At 41.4% G+C, this 20,614-nt stretch overlaps 1 protein-coding gene across 2 annotated transcripts in view; it reads left to right on the forward strand.

The window, feature by feature from the left end:
* LOC308691702 (uncharacterized protein) overlaps positions 1 to 20,614 on the forward strand; it is a 228,083-nt gene that overhangs the window by 98,436 nt on the left and 109,033 nt on the right. For both annotated transcript variants that reach the window (XM_081367199.1, XM_081367198.1), the window contains exons 15-16: positions 242 to 397; positions 570 to 755. In XM_081367199.1, coding sequence (XP_081223325.1) covers positions 242 to 397; positions 570 to 755 — 342 coding nt within the window. The remainder of the gene's footprint in view (positions 1 to 241; positions 398 to 569; positions 756 to 20,614) is intronic.

The following is a 20,614-nucleotide window of genomic DNA, read 5'->3' on the forward strand; positions in this document are numbered from 1 at the left end:
AATATCAAGCCCCTATCCTAACCCTACAGTCAGTACATGTAGTTAATTATTATTACTCAGTACTTAAATGTATAATTACACTGTAACATGGACACCTTAAAATAAAAAGTGTAACCAACATGTTTTGATTTCATGAGGTCTTTAATACCTGCCATGCTGTTTAAATAGGAGACATTCCCTTATTTTTATTGTCATAAATTTCTGTACAAGCTAATGTTTATTGTGTGTATGGATGTCTTAGGTCTGCTGTGTCACCTGGATGATGCTTGCATTAGTAACCCATGTCAAAAAGGCTCAAACTGTGACACCAACCCAGTCAACGGCAAGGCCATCTGTACCTGTCCTCTGGGTTATGTTGGCCCAGCCTGTGACCAAGACGTTGACGAATGCTCACTGGGTGAGTAATGGCTTCTTTAAATAAAACACCTGAATAAAATGAACACTTGAACAACACAGCAACCACCCAGAACACCCTAGCACCACTTAAAACACCCTGCCAACCTGAATGTATTAGTGATCGAATGATGGATTTCCCCATATTTAAAGGTGTTTTGTGTCTCTTTTTTTAGGTGCAAACCCTTGTGAACATGCTGGAAAGTGTATAAACACAAAAGGTTCCTTCCAGTGTAAATGTCTGCAGGGATATGTGGGTGCTCAATGTGAACTGGACATAAACGAGTGCATGTCCAACCCATGCCAGAATGATGCTACCTGTTTGGATCAAATTGGAGGCTTCCATTGCATCTGTATGCCAGGTAATCCAAAAAATCTGCTGCATTTGGTTTTGGACACAGTCTATATCTAAATCCTCACTATGGGCCCTACTTGTTCCATGGCGGATTGCTATCATAACAGTGGATTTGCCAGGCGCACACCAGGAGCGGTTCACAGCCGAGGAGACCGACGTTCTCGTCAGGGCCGTAAAACACAGAGAAGTGACATTGGGGATGGGAGAAACCCACCCAAATTAGCTTCGGTTAAACAGGCATATATATGATCATTTGGGTAAATGTGTAAGCTAGATTTATGCCTATTTTTTCACATCTTCAAGGACACAGCAATGATTTCCCTTGTGTGTTAATATTTTCCTTGTAATAATGTATGATTTGCAAAAATGAAAACTGCTGCTTTTGTGTAGATGAGAGAATCAAAGTGTATGCGCGTTGTGCACACGCTACATTGATTATGGCCAAGCATGCGCCCTTAAAATAGCATATGAATAACATGCGCAATGGAATTGTTTTCTAAACCTGCAAAATAGCATCAGGGAACGTTTGCGTCGGAACACGCCTCCTCTTTGCGCTGAACCGCCCCCGGGAGAGCAAGTTCATTTCCTAGTTTACCGACGTGCGTCTGTGGAGGGAAAAGTCCGCTGTGCGCGGGTGCAAAATAGGAATGATACATGCGTCGGTGTACAAAGTCAGTTGTGCATATATTATTGCACACAAGGGCGAAATTGCCAATCACACATTGGGGGGGACAGCTGTGGGACTTTTTGTGTTGGCGCATGCACACATTTTTTTAATCAAAATAAAATAAAAGTCAGAGTCCGAACACTTAAAAGCATACAACAGTCATGCTGTTAAGTGTACTTGGTACCTCTAGGGGGGTCCGGGGGCATGCTCACCCTGAAGAAAATTTTGTACATTTTAAAGGTAAGTTCATTAATCTGGTGCACTTTGAGTCACCCGAATCCACTGTTAAAAATAAATAATCCACCCGCAAACCGCCCGAACCTATGATATTCTCTGATTTAGATATATGCATCTGATCATCACATTACAATTATTCAAATTCTTAGTGTTAAGTAGGGCTAGGTATCGTTCAAAAAATTTCTATACCAATACCGATACCGATACCTTGATTTCGATACCGGTTCCTGAACGATACTTTTTTCGATACCAATTTTTTTTAAATCCATTTTAACAAGATTACATAACACATTACCTCAGAAAAACTTTGGTTTTATTTTTTCAGTTTGACTCATGCTCCTTTTAGTCAGTGCACAAAGGAACAAAAAAAGCACAAAGGAACAAAATATTCCTTATACATATACATAAGGAACAAAATATTTTTTTATAAAGAGCTCATGCTCACCAAAGCTGAATTTGTTAAAAACATACAGTAAAACTTGTAATATTGTGGAATAGTATTACAATTTAAAATCTTATTTGAATATATTTCAAAATGTAATTTTTTCCTGTGTTGTCAAAGCTGAATTTTCAAAATCATTACTTCAGTGTCACAGTCATGATCCTTCAGAAATATGAAAACAGTTTTTTGAAACTATGATACATTTTTTCATGATTCTTTGATGAATATAAATTTCAAAAGAACAGCATTTATTTGAAACAGAAATCTTTTGTAACATTACACATGTTTAAGGTCATTTTTGATCACTTTAATGCATCCTTACTGAAAAAAAATTCTGACCAACACATTTTTGAACGGCAGTGTACATTCAGTAAATTGCAATATAAGCACTGTCAGAGTCATCAACAAGGTATCTCTTCATTTACCAGTCAAAGACGGAGCAACTTTCTGCTCTTATGTTTACTCCGTGCACTGTCAAGGGCTTCATCATATCTGTCGTGGTACCGGTCTTTGCAGCAATTATTTTACCGCAAATACTGCATCGCGCGCTGTTGGCATCGAGCCTGGAGAAATGTAGCCACACTTTTGATCGACTTTTCCACATCTTTAGGGTATTGTGAGTGTGTGTGCTCGCGTCTCATTGAGTATGTGCGCGAGTTTGTGTGTGTGTGTGCTCGCGTCTCATATGAGAATGTGCGTGGACAGTTTGTGTGCGCGTGCGCGTCTCATATGAGTAGGCTATGTGCGCAGAGAGTTCCGCACGTCTCGTGTGTGTAGAGTTTGCGTGTATGTGCTTGAGCGACTTTAGGCGTGTCGTTGTGCATTTCATATGTATTTGTTTGAGCACTGACATTGACGAGTTAACCCCTTAGGTATCGGAATCTGGTACCGAAAAACAAGTCATTTTTCGATACTCGATAGTATCGAGGCAATTCGGTCGGTACCTAAAAAGTATCGAACTCGGTACCCAGCCCTAGTGTTAAGCATGATAATATGGTAACATATCAAACTGACATAGGCTAAAATTAACATTTATTTAAAATAAAAGTTCTTCTTTTGCCAAAATTATATTTCCTTAATAGCCTAAACAGAGGCTTTACTCAGTTTGAGCCATGCAAATTATGGGAGTTTCCCGGGAGAAATAACAAACCGGGAGGGGTCCGGGAGATAGGGCTAAAAAACGGAGATGGTCCTCACTGCAGAGCATAAAATCCGGGGGGAGGAGTCGGATAAAATCAAATCCCACCTTACATACCTAAACCTACCAATCTCCACCCCCTGATCCCTAAACCCACCCCTAAACCTACCCATCTCCACCCCTAAACCTACCAATCTCCAACCCTTTATATAAGATCCGACTCCTCCCCTCGGATCTTGTGTACTGCATTGAGGTGCTACTGAAAAAACGGGAGAAACCCGGGAAAAACGGGAGTGTTGACAGGTATGGCCAAATGTCTGTCAGATTTCGCGCTCCTAACTCTTCTTCTGTTTGGTTTTTCCTAACTCACTGAAGGTACACAAGCTACTAAAGGTATAGGGAAAACATGACATGGATTTCAGGAGAAATAGGTTTTGTTAATGTATAGTGTAAGGCCAGTCGAATGGATTTGGGAAATGGACCGGCCGGGATTTTATATTTTTGGAGCTGGAAAGAAAGACGTATTTGCAATCACATCGATATTGCCCGCATAATCATACAGTATGATCAAATATTGGGGGGGGACAAATTGCCCTTCTTTGAATATTGGGGGGGACGTGTCCCCCTGTCCCCCCATAGAATTACGCCTATGATTGCACAATTGATATTACCTATATATTACCTCGTTCTGGTGATGTCATTACCTCACATGACCAACCTGTGATCCAATAAATAGCTTTTTTTGGCTGTAGCTCTAATTATACTGATGCCTGTCTACATAAAGCTGATATATTGTGTTTCATATAGACAAAATAAACAATATTAGCATCGCTAAGGCAGGCTGAATTCTCTTGCTAAATCTGGAACTAATCATGCTACATATGCTTCACCCAAACTGGCAAAGCAAAGGAACTAGTTCAGGTTTATTTTATTTTGCAATGTTTTTGTGAGCTGTGTGATCCTAGCCCGTGGGACTACGGATGGAAATTAGCCCTTGGCTATAATCCGGCATTTTTACATGCATGTACTCCATGTTATGTTCATTAAAATGCACTGTCCCAATCAAATAAATATTAAACATAAAGGTTCCTTTCTGACTAACAAAATAATAAGAGTCCATCTTTCCATCTTTTGATGATATTCTGTTTCTCAATGTTTATGTACTTTCTCTGGAATCATTTAATGAAAGGTATAAAGTACAGTAAATCTATTTCAAATTGAAATTCCTAAATATTATTACCCCAATCAACAAAACCTCTACCAATTACATATAATATAGCAGTAAAATAAAATGCCTGGCAAAATAATAGGGATGCACGATATAGCGGCCACTATATCGGTATCGGCCTATATATGTTCATTTTTAATGTTATCGTTATTGGCCTGATAAGAAAATTTGTTATTGGCCTGATAAGAAAATTTGGTTGATATATTACAATATTACAATTACGATATATTCAAATATTGATCTCTCCTGCATATTGATCTCTCCTGCCATTGAAGCTAGATCTGTGTCTGTCAAGAAGAGATGCTTGAATGAGAACACTAGTGTACTATTTATGAAGGCTATATCCTTAACACCAAGCATATCTGCTGACTCTGTTGATTTTCTCCTTGATTCTTTTAACTCAAAAGTTGAAAGTGTAATTGATGATCTTGCTCCTGTGAAAGTCAGGAAGAAGAGTGGCAGACAAAAAGCACCTTGGAGAAACTCAACAGCAGTGCAAAATATGACAATGCAGAAAAGCAGAGCGCATGTGGCGGAAAACAAAACTTGTAGTCCATTATAACATCTACAAAGACAGCATCCATGCTTTCAATATGGAACCAGGGGCGTCACTAGGCCCTTTTTAGGGGGGCTTCCCCTAAACTTCTGCCCAGCCCCCCTAAAAAAAATTTGATTAATACATTTTTGATCGCTTCAGTCCCCTTTAAAAAAACTCATTTGAAACGGCGGCAAGCTGCATCAAGTTCCGGCTCCTCCCCTTATCTGAGTCTGCTTGGATTTAGCGCATTTTTCAATCTGCAGGGGTGCCGAGCAGAGCGAACATCAGAGAGTACGAGGTGTGTCGTGAGTGCATTTATTGATAGATTGCTATGATATTACATCTGCATCGGTGCAGTTCTTTGTCATAAATGCATTGCAGTTTACATAATGTAATGTTACTGGAGCATTGGGAGCAACACGGGACGGTTCGGTTTCTCATCCAATACCATACGTTTCGCTGCGTACACCTTCAGCCCTTATCAGTGTGATAGTTGTTTTTTATTCCTACAAAAATGAAGCGATTAACACCCATGAAAACATACTTTAGAAAACGATCATGATTTATTTTAATTTACTTTTTAAACTTTAAAACATATTATTTTGTATTTCGGCATTACATTATGCTGCCATGCACAGAAATGATTAAAGACACACATCATTGTCTGAAAGCACTAGATGGCCCAGAGAGAGAAACATCATGTGGAGTTATTTTGTTTTGTATTAATATAGTTTTGTATTAAGTAATAATGAATCAGGAGAATTGTACCATGATACATATATTAGAGTAAGAGTAGAGTAAAGGGATTTGTGATTTTCTTTTAAGTACTTTATTTATAGAAGTGGAAAATTGATAATTCATGTTGCTATTTAGAACAGAATATAGAACAGATTAATCATATTGCCAATAGACAGTTACATTAATACATGTTTAGCTGGTTAGTTAAATGATTTGAAATTAAATAGATTTTCACGGGGTGACTTGATGAATAACCAACCGTATTGTTGATTTATAAAGGCTAAAAAGCTTAAAAAATAAAATAATTTATATTTCATTGTAGATGGACTTAGTTACCTAGCTTTCCTGGTAGCTTTGTCTGAGAAAATGATTCATAAATCAACCTATCAGTTGACCCTATGTTTACTTTCTTCACTGACAGACAAAAATTAAAAGCCTATATCAGTCAAAGCTCAGCTTTAGGAGAGGAAAAGATAAAAACAAAGAGAAAAAGAGTGTGATGCTGATGAGGAGAGAAAAATAAACAGCTGCCCGACATGGTTTTAAAGCTATTGTCATCCAATTTTTTTGGCCTTCAAAACATCTTAAAATGCACATATGTAGATCAGAGAAATCAAAATTTTCTCGGGGGAGCATGTTCCCGACCCCCCTAAATACCTCACATTCGGGACCTCAGCGATTATAAAACCCTGCCATATGCATGTTACTGGATGAATGAATGAGACTAGTTAATAATGAGCATTAGACCATAAACAATTTTTTTTTTTTTTTTTTTTTTTTTACATCATACCCTCATTGGGGGCTGAGCCCCCCTAAAATGAAAATCCTAGAATCGCCCCTGTATGGAACTAGGCAAAGCTAGACAGACTTTCTTCTCAAATATTATAAACAGCAATTTAAACAACACACGCACTCTTTTTGCTACTGTAGAGAGACTGACAAACCCTCCAAGCCAGATCCCAGTGAAATGCTCTCAGACAGCAAATGCAGTGAGTTTGCTTATTTCTTCTCTGAGAAAATCAATAATATCAGAAAGGTGATCAGCACATCATTGAGTTGCGCTGGGGTCAGACAGATCAGACCACCTGAGAAAGTAGTTACTATGTCTGATTTCAAAGAAATTGATGGCAAAATTTTGGAAGAAACCGTACTGCACCTTAAAACATCAACCTGCGCTCGACACACTTCTTTTTTCAAAAGTGTGTTAAACAGTTTAGAAGCAGATCTCCTAGAAGTGGTAAACTCCTCACTTCTTTCTGGGAGTTTTCCAAACTCCCTTAAAACTGCAGTTGTAAAGCCACTCCTGAAAAAGCAATCTGGATAAGAACATATTAAGCAACTATAGACCGATCTCAAATCTTCCTTTCATAGGCAAGATCATTGAAAAAGTTGTCTTCAGTCAGCTGAACAAATTCTTAAGCTCGAATGGATACTTGGACAATTTTCAATCTGGTTTACGACTGCACCACAGCACAGAGACATCGCTCATAAAGATAATGAACGATATTCGCTTAAATACTGATACAGCCAAATTATCAGTGCTGGTACTACTCGACCTCAGTGCTGCATTTGAAACTGTCGATCACAACATATTTCTTGACAGGCTGGAAAACTGGGTGGGGCTTTCTGGGATAGTCCTAAAATGGTTCAGGTCATACTTAGGAGGGAGAGGTTATTATGTGAGAATAGGAGACCATAAGTCTGAGTGGATATCCATGACATGCGGAGTCCCTCAAGGCTCAATTCTTGCGCCACTCCTGTTCAACCTGTATATGCTTATGCTCCCAATGAGCCAAATAATGAAAAATAACCAAATTGCTTACCACAGCTATGCAGATGACACACAGCTCTACTTAGCCTTATCGCCTAACGACTACAGCCCCATTGACTCCCTGTGCCAATGCATTGATGAAGTCAACAGTTGGATGTGCCAAAACTTTCTTCAGTTAAACAAAGACAAAACTGAAGTCATTGCGTTTGGAAACAAAGATGAAGTTCTTAAGTTGAACGCATACCTTCACTCTAGGGGTCATCACCAGCAGGGTGGATTATTGTAATGGACTCCTCACTGGCCTTCCCAAAAAGACCATAAGACAGTTGCAGCTCATACAGAACGCTGCCGCCAGGATTCTGAGCAGAACCAGAAAATATGAACATATCACACCAGTCTTCAGGTCTTTACACTGGCTCCCAGTTAGATTTAGGATTGATTTTAAAGTATTATTACTAGTATATAAATCATTCAGTGTCCTAGGACCTCCGTACATTGCAGATATGCTCACTGAATATAAACCCAACAGATCACTCAGATCATTAGGATCACATCAGCTAAAAATACCAAGAGTTCACTCTAAGCATGGCTGTCACATTCACCATCTGTCTTCATCTGTGTGTGCACTACACTTCCCATCATCCTCCTTGGCACACCTGCACACCTGCACTCGATCACCCATCATCATCATCACCTGCACTCCCTCGTTAACAAGCCCTTTATATTCAGCACTCAGTCACTCACTCTTCGTCTGGTCTCGTCCACACACATCTATTCATGACTCACAGACTCTCTACTTCACCTACCTGCATACTTACCGTCAATCCCGATCTTCTTCAGCCTGTCTTCAGTCCATCTTCAAGTGAATCTTCATCATCTGCATCTGCAAGAGAAAGAGAGACTTTGTTATTCAGTTAAGCTATCATCTGATTTTCAACTTACTGTTTTCTCACCTGTTACGCTGTACCGATCCATTCTGCAAATTAAAGCATTTAAACTTACCATCTTGCCTGCTTCGTCTATACGAAACCTGACAATGGCGAGTCTGCTTTTAGCTATTATGCCAGCCGCAGTTGGAACCAGCTTCCAGAAGAGATCAGATGAGCTCCTACAGTAGTCACATCCAGACTCAAAACACATCTGTTTAGCTGTGCATTTAATGAATGAGCTTTGTGCCATTGTTCGTCTGACTGTTTGTACTGTACTGTATGTTGTTTTATTTTTCTAAACTGTTTTAACTGTTATTTCTTTTTATTATTTTAATTTATTCTATGTAAAGCACTTTGAATTGCCATTGTGAATGAAATGTGCTATATAAATAAACTTGCCTTGCCTATTACAGCCGATAAATACAGATTATTTCCTTTGGCTGAGACACTTCATATGCACACTGTTCGCCACAATGGTTTTGAATTGCTTGAAATATGATAGGAGTGCAACATGTGCAGCGCAAGTCTGTCATATTGGCTACATGAAATTATAGACATAATATATAATTTTGTGCTTAGGACATGGCTTTTAATCGTGACACTTTTGTTTTTATAATCAGGCAAAAATCATATAAATTTCTTGGGCCAATATATCAGTTGTCAGCTTTCAGATATAAAGAATCGGTGCATCCCTACAAACTAAATAAATGAATCAACCGAATAGTATATCAAAACACAAAAGCATAATTTAAGAATAAATAATAAAATTAAATGGATATAAAAAATACGTAAATAAAAAATACAGTTACAATGCAGTTTGGCTTCGTTACAGAAAGTAGTGACAAAACAAAGCCACATGACATGGAAACTTACTGGTCAAAATAAAAAGCTTTAAAAAAATTGCAATATTCACAGTGTTGCCATATTTTATATGGCCAGCTGAATCACCATGAATATTGTCACAATAACGAGTTCAAGATCCAAATGCAAGTTACTCAGTTTATTAGACAGAGAAGATACTCAGATCAGACAAGATGCAGGAGACTGATGAAATTTGACAGACGAAACCATAAAGGAATACTCAGGGTGCACTACAAGAGACTGGTCGATGTGAATTCCCGAACTGGTAATCCAGCGCCACATGGGACTCAGAGGAGAACACGGGGAGCAAAACACAGCAGGCAGCTCAGACGAGGTAACTAGCAACAAGAACAAGACATAAGTGAAGAACCGACACCCAGCATTACTCTCTCCAGCTAGATATAGGCAGTAACTAGCTGCAGCTGTAGTGACTGATTGGAGTGATGAGCTGGTCACTAGGCAACAAACAGGCAACACACATAGACCCCACACCTAATGCCTATAGTTCACACTACATGATTTTAAGCCCGATTTAAGCCCGATTTGTAAATTAACGAGCTCGCCGACAGGTCGGGCTGTAATCGCGTGCAAATCTGCGGGTGATCCGCGCTCGCCAATCTTTGAGTGTGAAATACTTAACGACGCATCAAAACCCCTCGCTGACACATCGCCGACGCCAGAAAAATATCTAGCATGCCAAATATCTGGAATTGTCGGCCGACTCGATAGCCCGTGGTGTCACGTGTCGCGACGAGCAACAGCCAATGATCATCTTGTTATGATATTACAAAAGCCCTTTGTATTTGTAACCATCGTTGCCAAACCACAACAGGCAGCTGCTTTTTCATTATAATGTTTTACTCACTTCCAAATCTCTATCTGACAGACAATCCCTGCTGCCCGCGTGTGCTTATCCATCCGTTCACCCATATTCTTTTTTTTTTTTTTTTTTTTTTTTTCTTTCGGGGTTCTAAACAGATCATTGCAAAAAAAACAATATAGGCCTATATATATGGGGTGTGCGTGTGCCGGTTTCAGAATTGGTGTGACGGTTATGACGTGAGTCAAATGACATAACTCATCGGTTATTATATTGCCTATTTCCTTTTTATTTTATAAATAGGCCTACATGCAATTGGTTGATGAAACATTTATTAAAATTAAGATACAATTTGTACAAAACGAAATTCGTTTTAAATAAATTATTTCTACAAAGCAAAGTGGTAAAAATCATGTCTCACGATTTACAAAACAAAACTTCATTAAGTGGTAAAAACCCAATAGCATCTTATGATCCTATCTTTTATTACAATTGTTTTTGAGCTAAAATGTAATACACATCATATATACACACTGTATATGTTTCTTTTATCAAACATGTTTGGGGCCAGTCAAGGGGTAATTAAACTGCACGATCAGTTATCGGTAATGATATTGTTTATTATTGCAAATGTTTATTGCTAATGTTTATTATTGGAAATGTTTTTCATTTGTTTAATAAATCTCATAATGATGGCACATCACTTAGTCATAGCTTTTATTTCTATCTCAAATGATTGAAAGAATCAATTACAGTTGGAAACGTATAGACCAATAATAACACAGACTGTCAACAATTGTTTTTAATTAGTATTTAAACATTCTCTATAATAGAAAAGATAGAAATTTAAAAATATTTTAATAACACGTTTTTTTGCGGTTATAGAGTTCTAATGACGGTGCTCAACTATATATATATATATATATATATATATATATATATATATATATATATATATATATATATATATATATATATATATATATATATACCAACAATTTTGTCCCGCCGTCCATTTGCCATTGGAATGCGCCAAGACTTGTTGTCAGCTCCTGTAGTGTGTAAGCCCCTGTTGCAGAAGATTTACGTAGTGTCACATAGTCTGAACACCACAACGACTTCAAGACTCCAGAGCAAGTCATGTAGTCTGAACAGCACAGCGATCTGCCGACGTTTAAAGTTGTGTAGTGTGAACTAGGCATAACACATACAAACAGATCCACAAAATGAACACAAGGATTTGTGAACCGTGACAAATATATTGTGAATATTTGATATATTGCCTGTGTCTAATACTTATGTGATTATGTATTTAGCAGACTTGTTCTAGCATATACCCTTTCCTGGCTTAACAGCTGTTTACCATGCTAACAATTCAAAGCCACAATGTCTTAAACATCCCTCATGATTATGGGGTATATGGCTTGAATCTTGAATCTTTTTAATAACAATGAAGGCTTTAACTGACATTAGTTACATATCAAATGAGTTCATTAAAGTCCGCGTGAACCAGAAGTTGCAAACGTCTTTTCTTCAGTGCTGTGACGTATTTCCCAGTGAAACGGAATATTGAACAGAGGGCAGGGTTTTACTCTAGCGCTCCTCCTCTCCATCTCTCGCTCATCACAGACTAACGATTTGAGGGGAGTGGTTAAGCGTTTCCCAACCCAAGTCCTCAAACCTACGTCATCAGAGAAGGGACGCCTAATTGTTCACCACAAGACTAGTAATATGCGCTAACAACGTAAATAGGGTCAATTTTGATTTCAGTTGGACTTTAAATGATGAATCAATGGCAGCCTCTTAACTTTAATCACTCAGAGGAAATCCACTCTGCTTATTTTAACTCAAAAGTGTCCTGTTGACGACATCAGTTCCAGTCGCAAGACAAATGATATCGGCCTTCTGTCTGGGGTAAACACTGAAGGTAGACGTTTTAGATGAGCTCAGTGAGTTTGTAATAACAACGCAGTATCAGTGTTTCCCACAACTTTGGAACATGGGATAGGCTACGTTTTCCAGCATGCCTTTCTCTCAGCCTCATTTAAACCCAGTCTACCCAGCCACTCAGTCTGTGTCTGTGTGTGTGTGTGTGTGTGTGTGTGTGTGTGTGTGTGTGTGTGTGTGTGTGTGTGTGTGCTTGTCTCCTGTCACTACTTTGGATCTGAATGGAACTCATATCATGTCAGACAAACATAACCTAAACCTCAGCTGTAAGGAAACATCACTTAATTAATTTCTCACTTTTTTTTTATTATTCCATGCATTCTTGGGTTTTGAAAAAGGAATTAATTTTATATAATGTGATCAGTTATTAAATATATCCTAACCGAACTTTTTGGAGTTAAATCATAGGAAATTGGGGTTAGTGTCGGTTAAGTTGTTGTCGTTTAGCCTCTAACAGAGCCCTGGTACTACCAGCCTTCTCAGAAAAGGAAGACTGTTGACTGCAACAACACTAATGACTGTTTTCGAATGTAATAGGGAGTTTCACAACATTTTATCCCTCTGCTTATACTGGGAAACAATACAATTTTCATGTTTGTGTTAAAGGATCTGTGCTGTGCAATCTGATATAAATATTTAGTTCTTTGCAAGGCGACATGAATTCTGTCAGCAAACAGTTGCTCAAATATTTATCCATGTCTAGTATATTTGAATTTATGGGTTCCCTTTCGAGAGGTCTCTCGTATTGCGTAAGGCTAATTTACGCTATGGCAAAACTCCTTTTCTCGAAAATATTGAAGCCAATTTTTTAAAACGCAGTGCAGCTGCACAATATACACAGATGAGCGACTAGCGCGGTCATTGGCTGTGTTGCGGCAACTGCACGAACCAACGGCGAGGCGGCTTAGACGTGCGAACCAATCAGGCCGCTTCGCATCCTAGCGCATCAGAGCCCGCCAGAATGAGCTTGGCTTATGGCTATATAAGTACCCATTCTTTGCTAAGGAACTCAGATTTTATTTCCTTCAGAGAACACTCCACTTCGCTGATCTCTGGATAGAAGCCTTCGCCACTGTCGACAAGCTTTCAGTGGAACAAGCCTTCTGCTATTCAGCCCTGAGGACGCCGGCTTCCTGGGTTCACCGGACGCTGCCTTCAGCCCGCTGTTTTGCTGTGCCATCTGGCGTGCCATATTCTTTAATGCTAGTGTGCTCGCCGTCGCGTCACACTTTCTAAGAGAGCTAAATTTGCGAGGCGTTGCTTCAAATGCCTTGCACCACATGCGCCTCATGCCGAGGCCCTCTCTTCGGCAGGGACCGTCACATTCTCTGCGCTTCCTGTCTGGGCCACGACCATACGGAAGCTGCACTCGTCAAGGGCGGCTGCCCTGAGTGCGACTTGATGGATCTCCCCACCCTGTGGGCTCGACTGGCTTTTTTCTCTCTCCCTTTGCTCGAGCCACGCAAAAAGAAGCGCCATTCACAAAGGATGCCAGAGCGGATGGATGCGAGCGAACACACGCCGGCCCAGTCCCCATGTGCCTCGCAAAGAGAAACTGGTCTCCTGTTTACACAGGCGGACCAGCGCCCCTCTCTGCAAGCGGCAGGTCTCATCTCTTTCGGGGCATCGGACGAGGAGGACGAAAAGGATGACAGCCTTTCCATCGCTGCAATGGAATTCGACGAGTCGGCTGGCTCCGTTTCAGGCCCCGCTCCGTCAACACAAGCCAGCGCCAGAATGAACATCAATACAGAGCTTCTCCGCGTGCTCACCGAGGCCGTTGAAATCCTCAGGCTCGAGTGGTCTTCACCCAATGAGCCCACGCGCTGCAGGCTTGTTGAGTGGTTCCTGCAGGGGTGCCGGCAGGCCCCTCAGCAGAGACCCGCCCCCTTCTTCCCAGAAGTGCACAACGAGCTGACGAAATCGTGGAACACGCCACACTCAGCTCGCTTAAAGCCTTCCTTCTCCTCGACGCTCTCTACCATAGATGGTGCTCTGGAGAAAGGCTATGAGGCCATTCCTCCCCTCAAGGAAGCGATGGCCGCACACTTTTGCCTGTCCACCGCTACTGGATGGAAAGCTAAAGCATCACATCCATCCAAGCACTTCAGCTCTCGCTGGCCGTGCATACGCCGCCGCTGGCCAAGCTGCTTCGGCGCTTCACACCATGGCTGTCTTCATTTTCAGGCCAAACTTCTCTGCTCTTTGGACGAGTCTGGACCTGAACCGGAAGCTTTCAGGGATCTGTGCAGCGTCACAGACCTGGCCTGCGAGCCACAAAGTCGACAGCCCAGGCGATTGGACGAAGCATGGCTAGCTTGACGTTGCTTGAGCGCCTATGGCTTAATTTGACTGATATGAAGGAAGCAGATAGGGCAGCTTTTCTGGACTCCCCTATCTCCACCACCGGTCTTTTCGGCCCAGCAGTCAAAGGGTTCACGGAGCGCTACACTGAGGCTCAGAAAGCGTCACAACCTATGCATCACTTTCTCCCGAAATGCTCCAGCTCTGCTTCTCAGCACTTAAAATCAGCGCCTCTGGTCTCCCAGCCCCGCCCAGCGGCTGAAGTCCGTCACTGCTCTCGCTCTGCAAAGCGCCAGCAGTTCCCTGAGAGGCGGGGACGCTGACTCAAGATTGTGTTGGACCCCGAGCCTCGTAAGCCTTCCTAGCCTTAGGAAGAAAGAGAGAGAGTTTGAGTCCCGCCGAGGCCGGACCACTCTCCAAAAAGCGTCTCACACATTTCCCAGTCCCCTTTTTTCAGGCGGCTGGAAATACCAATGTTGCAGTAAATGTGTCTGTTATAAAACACATACACCTGCAAACAAACTCCGTAAACGCGCTGTTCACCATCATTACAAGACGGCTGTCACAGACTGACCCATCCCTAGTTTTCATTCAACCCCTAGCTATGCAGTATATCAGTATGGGTGTTGAACATAATAAAACGAGGCTACTCGCTACAGTTTGCTTGCAGACCCCCGCGCTTTCAAGCCGTGGTCGAAAGGACAGTGAGAAGAGATGTGGCGCACATCTTTCACACCGAAGTGTCGAAACTGTTAGAAAAGGGAGCTGTCGAACCAGTCCCTCTTTCATAAAGCGAGTCAAGCTTTTACAGTCGCTACTTCCTCGTTCCAAAAAAGGATGTCGGCCTCAGGCCCATCCTAGACCTCAGACACCTGAACAAAGCTTGGTTTTTCTCAGTGGATCTGAAAGATGCTTAATTTCACATTCAAATATCGTCCCATCACAGGCCATTCCTGAGATTCGCCTTTGAGGGGCTGGCTTACCAGTACACAGTACTACTGTTCGGCTTATCACTGGAACCTTATACATTTACGAAGTGCATGGACGCAGCACTCTCCCCCCTGAGACAGCGGGGATTGCGAGTGTTAAACTACCTCGACGATTGGCTGATTATAGCCCAATCGGAGGAACAGTTGATAACTCACAGATCCTGGCTCCTCAGCCATTTACAATGCCTGGGCCTAAGGATCAGTGCTTCTAAGAGCACACTGTCTCCCAGCCAGGGTATTTCTTTCCTGGGTACAGTGATAAGACTATACAAATGAAAGCACGCCTTATGTCAGAGCGCGCACTCACCATTCAACGCCTAGCGGCATCGTTCAGAGCAGGCGTTTGTGTTCCTCTCAAGAGATTTCAGAGGATGTTGACCTCCAAGCTGGAGGTCATGGCCTCCAGCTTGGACTACTGCACATGCGTCCTCTCCAGCACTGGCTAAAACCCAGAGTACCGGCTTACGCGTGGTGATTTGGCTTACAAATCAGAGCGAACCACGGCTGTATCAAAGCCCTGGCTCCCTGGAAAGCAGCTGACTAGTATCAGTCAGGTGTGAGTATGTGTGTGGTTTCGAGGAGAAAAGTGATCTCGACAGATGCCTCCAACATAGGTTGGGGGGCCCTTTAAGAGGGCAGGCCCGTCTCTGGCCTATGGTCAATAAGCCCCGGATAAGCGCCTACATATAAACTGTCTAGAGATGAGAGTGGTTGCTCTATCACTGAAAGCTTTTCTACCATACCTAAAAGGCCACCACGTCCTGGTCCGGACGGACAACATGGCAGTGGTGTCCTACATAAATCGCCAGGGCGGTCTCAGGTCAAACAACCTGCATGCCATGGCCAGGAGTCTCATTCTAGGGGCTCAGCACAACCTGTGCTCTCTGAGGGCAGCGCATGTGCCAGGCATTCTGAACCAGGGTGTGGATATGCTATCCAGAGACAATGTTCCCCCAGGTGAATGGTCACTTCACCTGTAGACGGTTCAGCTGATATGGAGCATCTTCGGCGAGGCAGAGGTCGACCTCTTCGCCTCAGAAGACAACGCTCGTTGCCGAACATTTTTCTCAAAAAGCAAGGACACGCTAGCCCACGACTGGCCGAGCTGTCCGCTATATGTTTTTCTCCGGTCACAATGCTACCACATGTCCAAAAACCATCACTGAAGCAAGAGCGCCTTTGACTTGGTGCCTCTACGCTCAGAAATTGGTGGTGTTCTCTGGCTGGTGTGCAGCACGGAGCCTGGACCCCTACTCGTGTGAAGTACTAGGTGTACTCGCCTTTTTGCAAGAGCTCTTGGACTCGGGTCGCACCCCCTCCACCCTCAAAGTATATGTGGCGGCCATAACAGCATCTCACTCTCCTGTGGTTGGACAATCACTATGAAGAAACAACATCATCGTGCGCTTCCTTAACCCTCTGGGGTCTAAGGTAGTTTTGGGGTCCTTGAGATGTTCTGACATGCCCTGACATTTGTGCTTTTTCAGTTGCTTATAAACATATTAATGGCAAAAAAAAATTACACACTATTTAGCACAAACAGGGCTACCATAATATGTGAGCAACAAGAATGTACATGTCTGCATTTTTGAGAGAATAATGTTTATGCATGGTTATTGAAAAAACTAAAAACTAAAGTTTCTGAAATAAGGCCATAAAACACATTCTAAATATGGGCCAATAAGACTTTTGTCTAATGGATGTCATCGCCTAGTGTTTTTTCTTCAAAATGATGTGAAAATCACCCTGCCTTATCATTCACATAACACAATACATTGATTTGAATTTTGCAAAGCACTTTCTGTTTGGAAAGGCAATATGCGGAGTGGGCGTCAACGATCATGCATATTTAGTGGTTCACACCTTAGGAGACAATGGGGCCTGCATACTTAATGACCCTTTCATTCAGGTGAGTCACTGAGCCACAAGAATGCAAGAGCAACAGTTGGAAGCATCTCAATTCTTTTTTATTTTTCCACATATTGTGCTTGCAATTTGGCCTATAATATCCAAGGAAAACATGTCTAGTAATTGTGCAGTTAATTCTCATACTGTATTTTCAGTTTTGGAATATTTATCCTCTCCCCAAATTTGTCACTAATAAAACACAATAAAAATTATTTAAAGAAAAGGCTTATATTTACCTTTTAATAGTTTGTTTATATCTACCTTGTAAATATATTTTTTTATTAAAAATGTTACAATTACAACAAGAATTCAAATGTAATCTTTCTTTGTAAAAACTAAAGTATACATTTTATCATACATATTTCAAAGTTAAGGATTTGATTGATTATTTGATTACTTTATTTTTGACAAAACATACTATATTTAACATGAGCAAATATTGGCAAACAAAAGCTTATTTGAGGTGGCAGATATTTTACAGTAAAAATGTATAATCTATCCAAAACTAATCAACGAAATGTTGTCTTTCATATGTCTGTAACATAGGTCTTTCATTTTTATTATAAGAAATAGAAATGTTAATTAGCAGTTTAATACGTTGCTTATACAAATACATTTTATTTCAACATATTTCAGTCGATTTTTACTCAGTATAGCAATACAGTTTGCTAAAACCAAAACATTCATTCACAAACAGAAACGCCTGACTGTAACGTTGTTTTTATGAAATATTAGGGCATATAAATGTTAATTTTCAGTTTAATACGTTGCTTATACAAATAGCCTACATTTTATTTCAACATATTTCTGTCGATTTTTACTCAACTCAGTATAGCAATACAGTTTGCTAAAACATCATCATTCATTTACACAGAGACGCAATTTAAATTTAAACTGTCTTTTTGGGAGCTGTGATAAACAGCGCGCATCTCTGCGGCTGCCGTTCATTCATTCACAGAAACGCGATTAACTTGAGAAGGAAAAAAAACGTACTACATATTCGGATCCTCTCTCCTGCAATACCCGCACTCTGAGGTAGATTTTCCATTATTATTATTTCTCACAGCGCTGCCAGATGGTGTAAACAGTAGGCTACAATTATATGATTAAACTTGTGTTTTCTCGAGCTGATATGGGGGCGTTCACAGGTTTGCTTGGATTGCCTCAGTAATTTGCATTTGAATAGCACGCGCTCTCCGTGGGCGGAGTCACATTACATTTGAATTAGCTCTAATGAGCTCGACTGGAATCGCTCTCTTTTAATACAGATTTCACAAGATGAGAATATTTGTTTTTTATATAAATTACCTCATTTAAAAGAATAGAATTCAAGCTTCATGCCTGTGTGTCTGTATGCCTGTTTGACTGAGTATTCGCTGAGTTACAGTTCATTTTCGGACGCGTTTCAGAATGGTCTTCACTGACAGAGAGAAGGCAGAACTCGCATCACGTTTATTTTTCTTTATTTGACAAAAAGCACAACACTTTGTTTTTATTGTGAGTATACACAAAAATAATACACATTTAACAGAATCGATTGATGTATGAAACTTGCTTGTAATATCAAAGTCCACAGAGCAAAATTAATTTCTTTTGAACTGAACTGAAAAAAAGCGAGCTGGTATCGCCAGCGATACCGTCGACCCCAGGGGGTTAAAGGGGCAAGGAGGCTAAACCCTCCGCGACCCCCCTCTGTGCCTATCTGGGACCTCTCCACGGTCCTGGAAGCAATGAAGGGGCCCCTATTTTAGCAGCTTCGGTCTGCGTACCTGAAGCATCTCTCGCTCAAAACCGCTCTCTTACTGGCGCTCACTTCAGTCGAGAGAGTGGGCGATTTACATGTGCTATCAGTAAGTGCATCCTGCCTTGGGTTTGGGCCTAATGACTCCAGAGTCGTCCTTAAGCCAAGGCATGGTTATGTTCCTAAAGTGCTTTCGACTCTGTTCAGAGCACAAGTTATTTCACTAGCAGCTCTTCCCTCACCAGAGGATGAAAGAGACGCAAATTTACTTTGTCCCATCAGGACTCTCAGAGTTTATCTGGAGAGTTCTGCCTCATTCAGACAGTCGGAACAGCTTTTTGTATGCTTTGGCGGCCGCACCAAGGGGCTCGCCGTTTCAAAGCAAAAATTATCACGTTGGATAGTTGATGCTATCGCGCTGGCTTATGAGTTAACTTAAAGTTGATGCTATCGCGCTGACTTAATGAGGGCCTTCATTGCCCCTTAGGCGTCAGAGCTCATTCCACGAGAGGTATGGCCTCGTCTTGGGTTTGGTCAAGTTTAATACCTATTGAAGATATCTGTGCAGCGGCCGGCTGGGCCTCGCCGTCCACATTTATGAGGTATTATAACCTGGAAGTTCCTGCTTTGCAAGTGAGGGTTCTTTCAATACAAGATGTGTAAGCATAAACCCCCTGAGCCTTAGGGCCCGATACATATCTGGTCCTGGCTAAATTCGAACTACGGTTCTTGTATATATACATTATAAAGGGTTTGGCCCTCATTAGGCCCATTCCTTGTTTTTCCCTATACGAAGCCTGTCACAGACCGGCTTTTATTGGGTTCATACTTTAAGCCTCATACTTTAATACTCTTCTATAAGTCTCAGACATCTTGCCTTAGGCTACTGAATGGAGCGAAGTTAAGCACGCACAGCGTTTTGAAGGGGGTTCCCATAGCGTAAGCTAGCCTTACGCAATACGAGAGATCTCTGGAAAGGGAAGATCTCGGTTACTAACATAACCTCGGTTCCCTGATTAGAGGGAACGAGTATTGCGTAACCCGCCGTGCTACTGTGCTTTGATCAGGGGACCGCTTCAGTCGATTAAACCTGAGTTCCTCGGCAAAGAATGGGTGCTTATTTCTATGATATCACCACTTCCTATTGATCTTCGCATGCGTCGCGTCTGAACGCGTTGTTTGTATTTGGAGCTCCATCGATTTGATTCATAATCCGTGATTTTTCTCTTTAAACTCACTCACAACGAACATTTTCTACTTTTCCTCACTGAGAAGCACTGCTGCTCAAACCTCATAGTTCCAACGCGGACTGTTTAGCAGACGCGTCTCAAGCTGATTTGTGACCCAACACTGGACCGGTAACCCTGTGGGTCACGGCTGAGCACGTCTTCTTTACACTTACTTACAAACGAACATTTTCTCGCCTATCGTGCGTCTACATTACATCCGTACTACTAAAAAGACGGATTATATCCAAGACTTCAGTCATAAATTAGTATTAATATTGATAGCATCACTGGTAGCGTCGTTGCTAACTTACTGCCCATCTGTTAAAATGGCGAATATATCAGATGTATGTCGTCTACCTTTTGGTGCAGGTGAAGACTC

Source organism: Scardinius erythrophthalmus (assembly GCF_964197995.2).
Source record: "Scardinius erythrophthalmus genome assembly, chromosome: 5".
NCBI classification, from domain to species: domain Eukaryota; kingdom Metazoa; phylum Chordata; class Actinopteri; order Cypriniformes; family Leuciscidae; genus Scardinius; species Scardinius erythrophthalmus.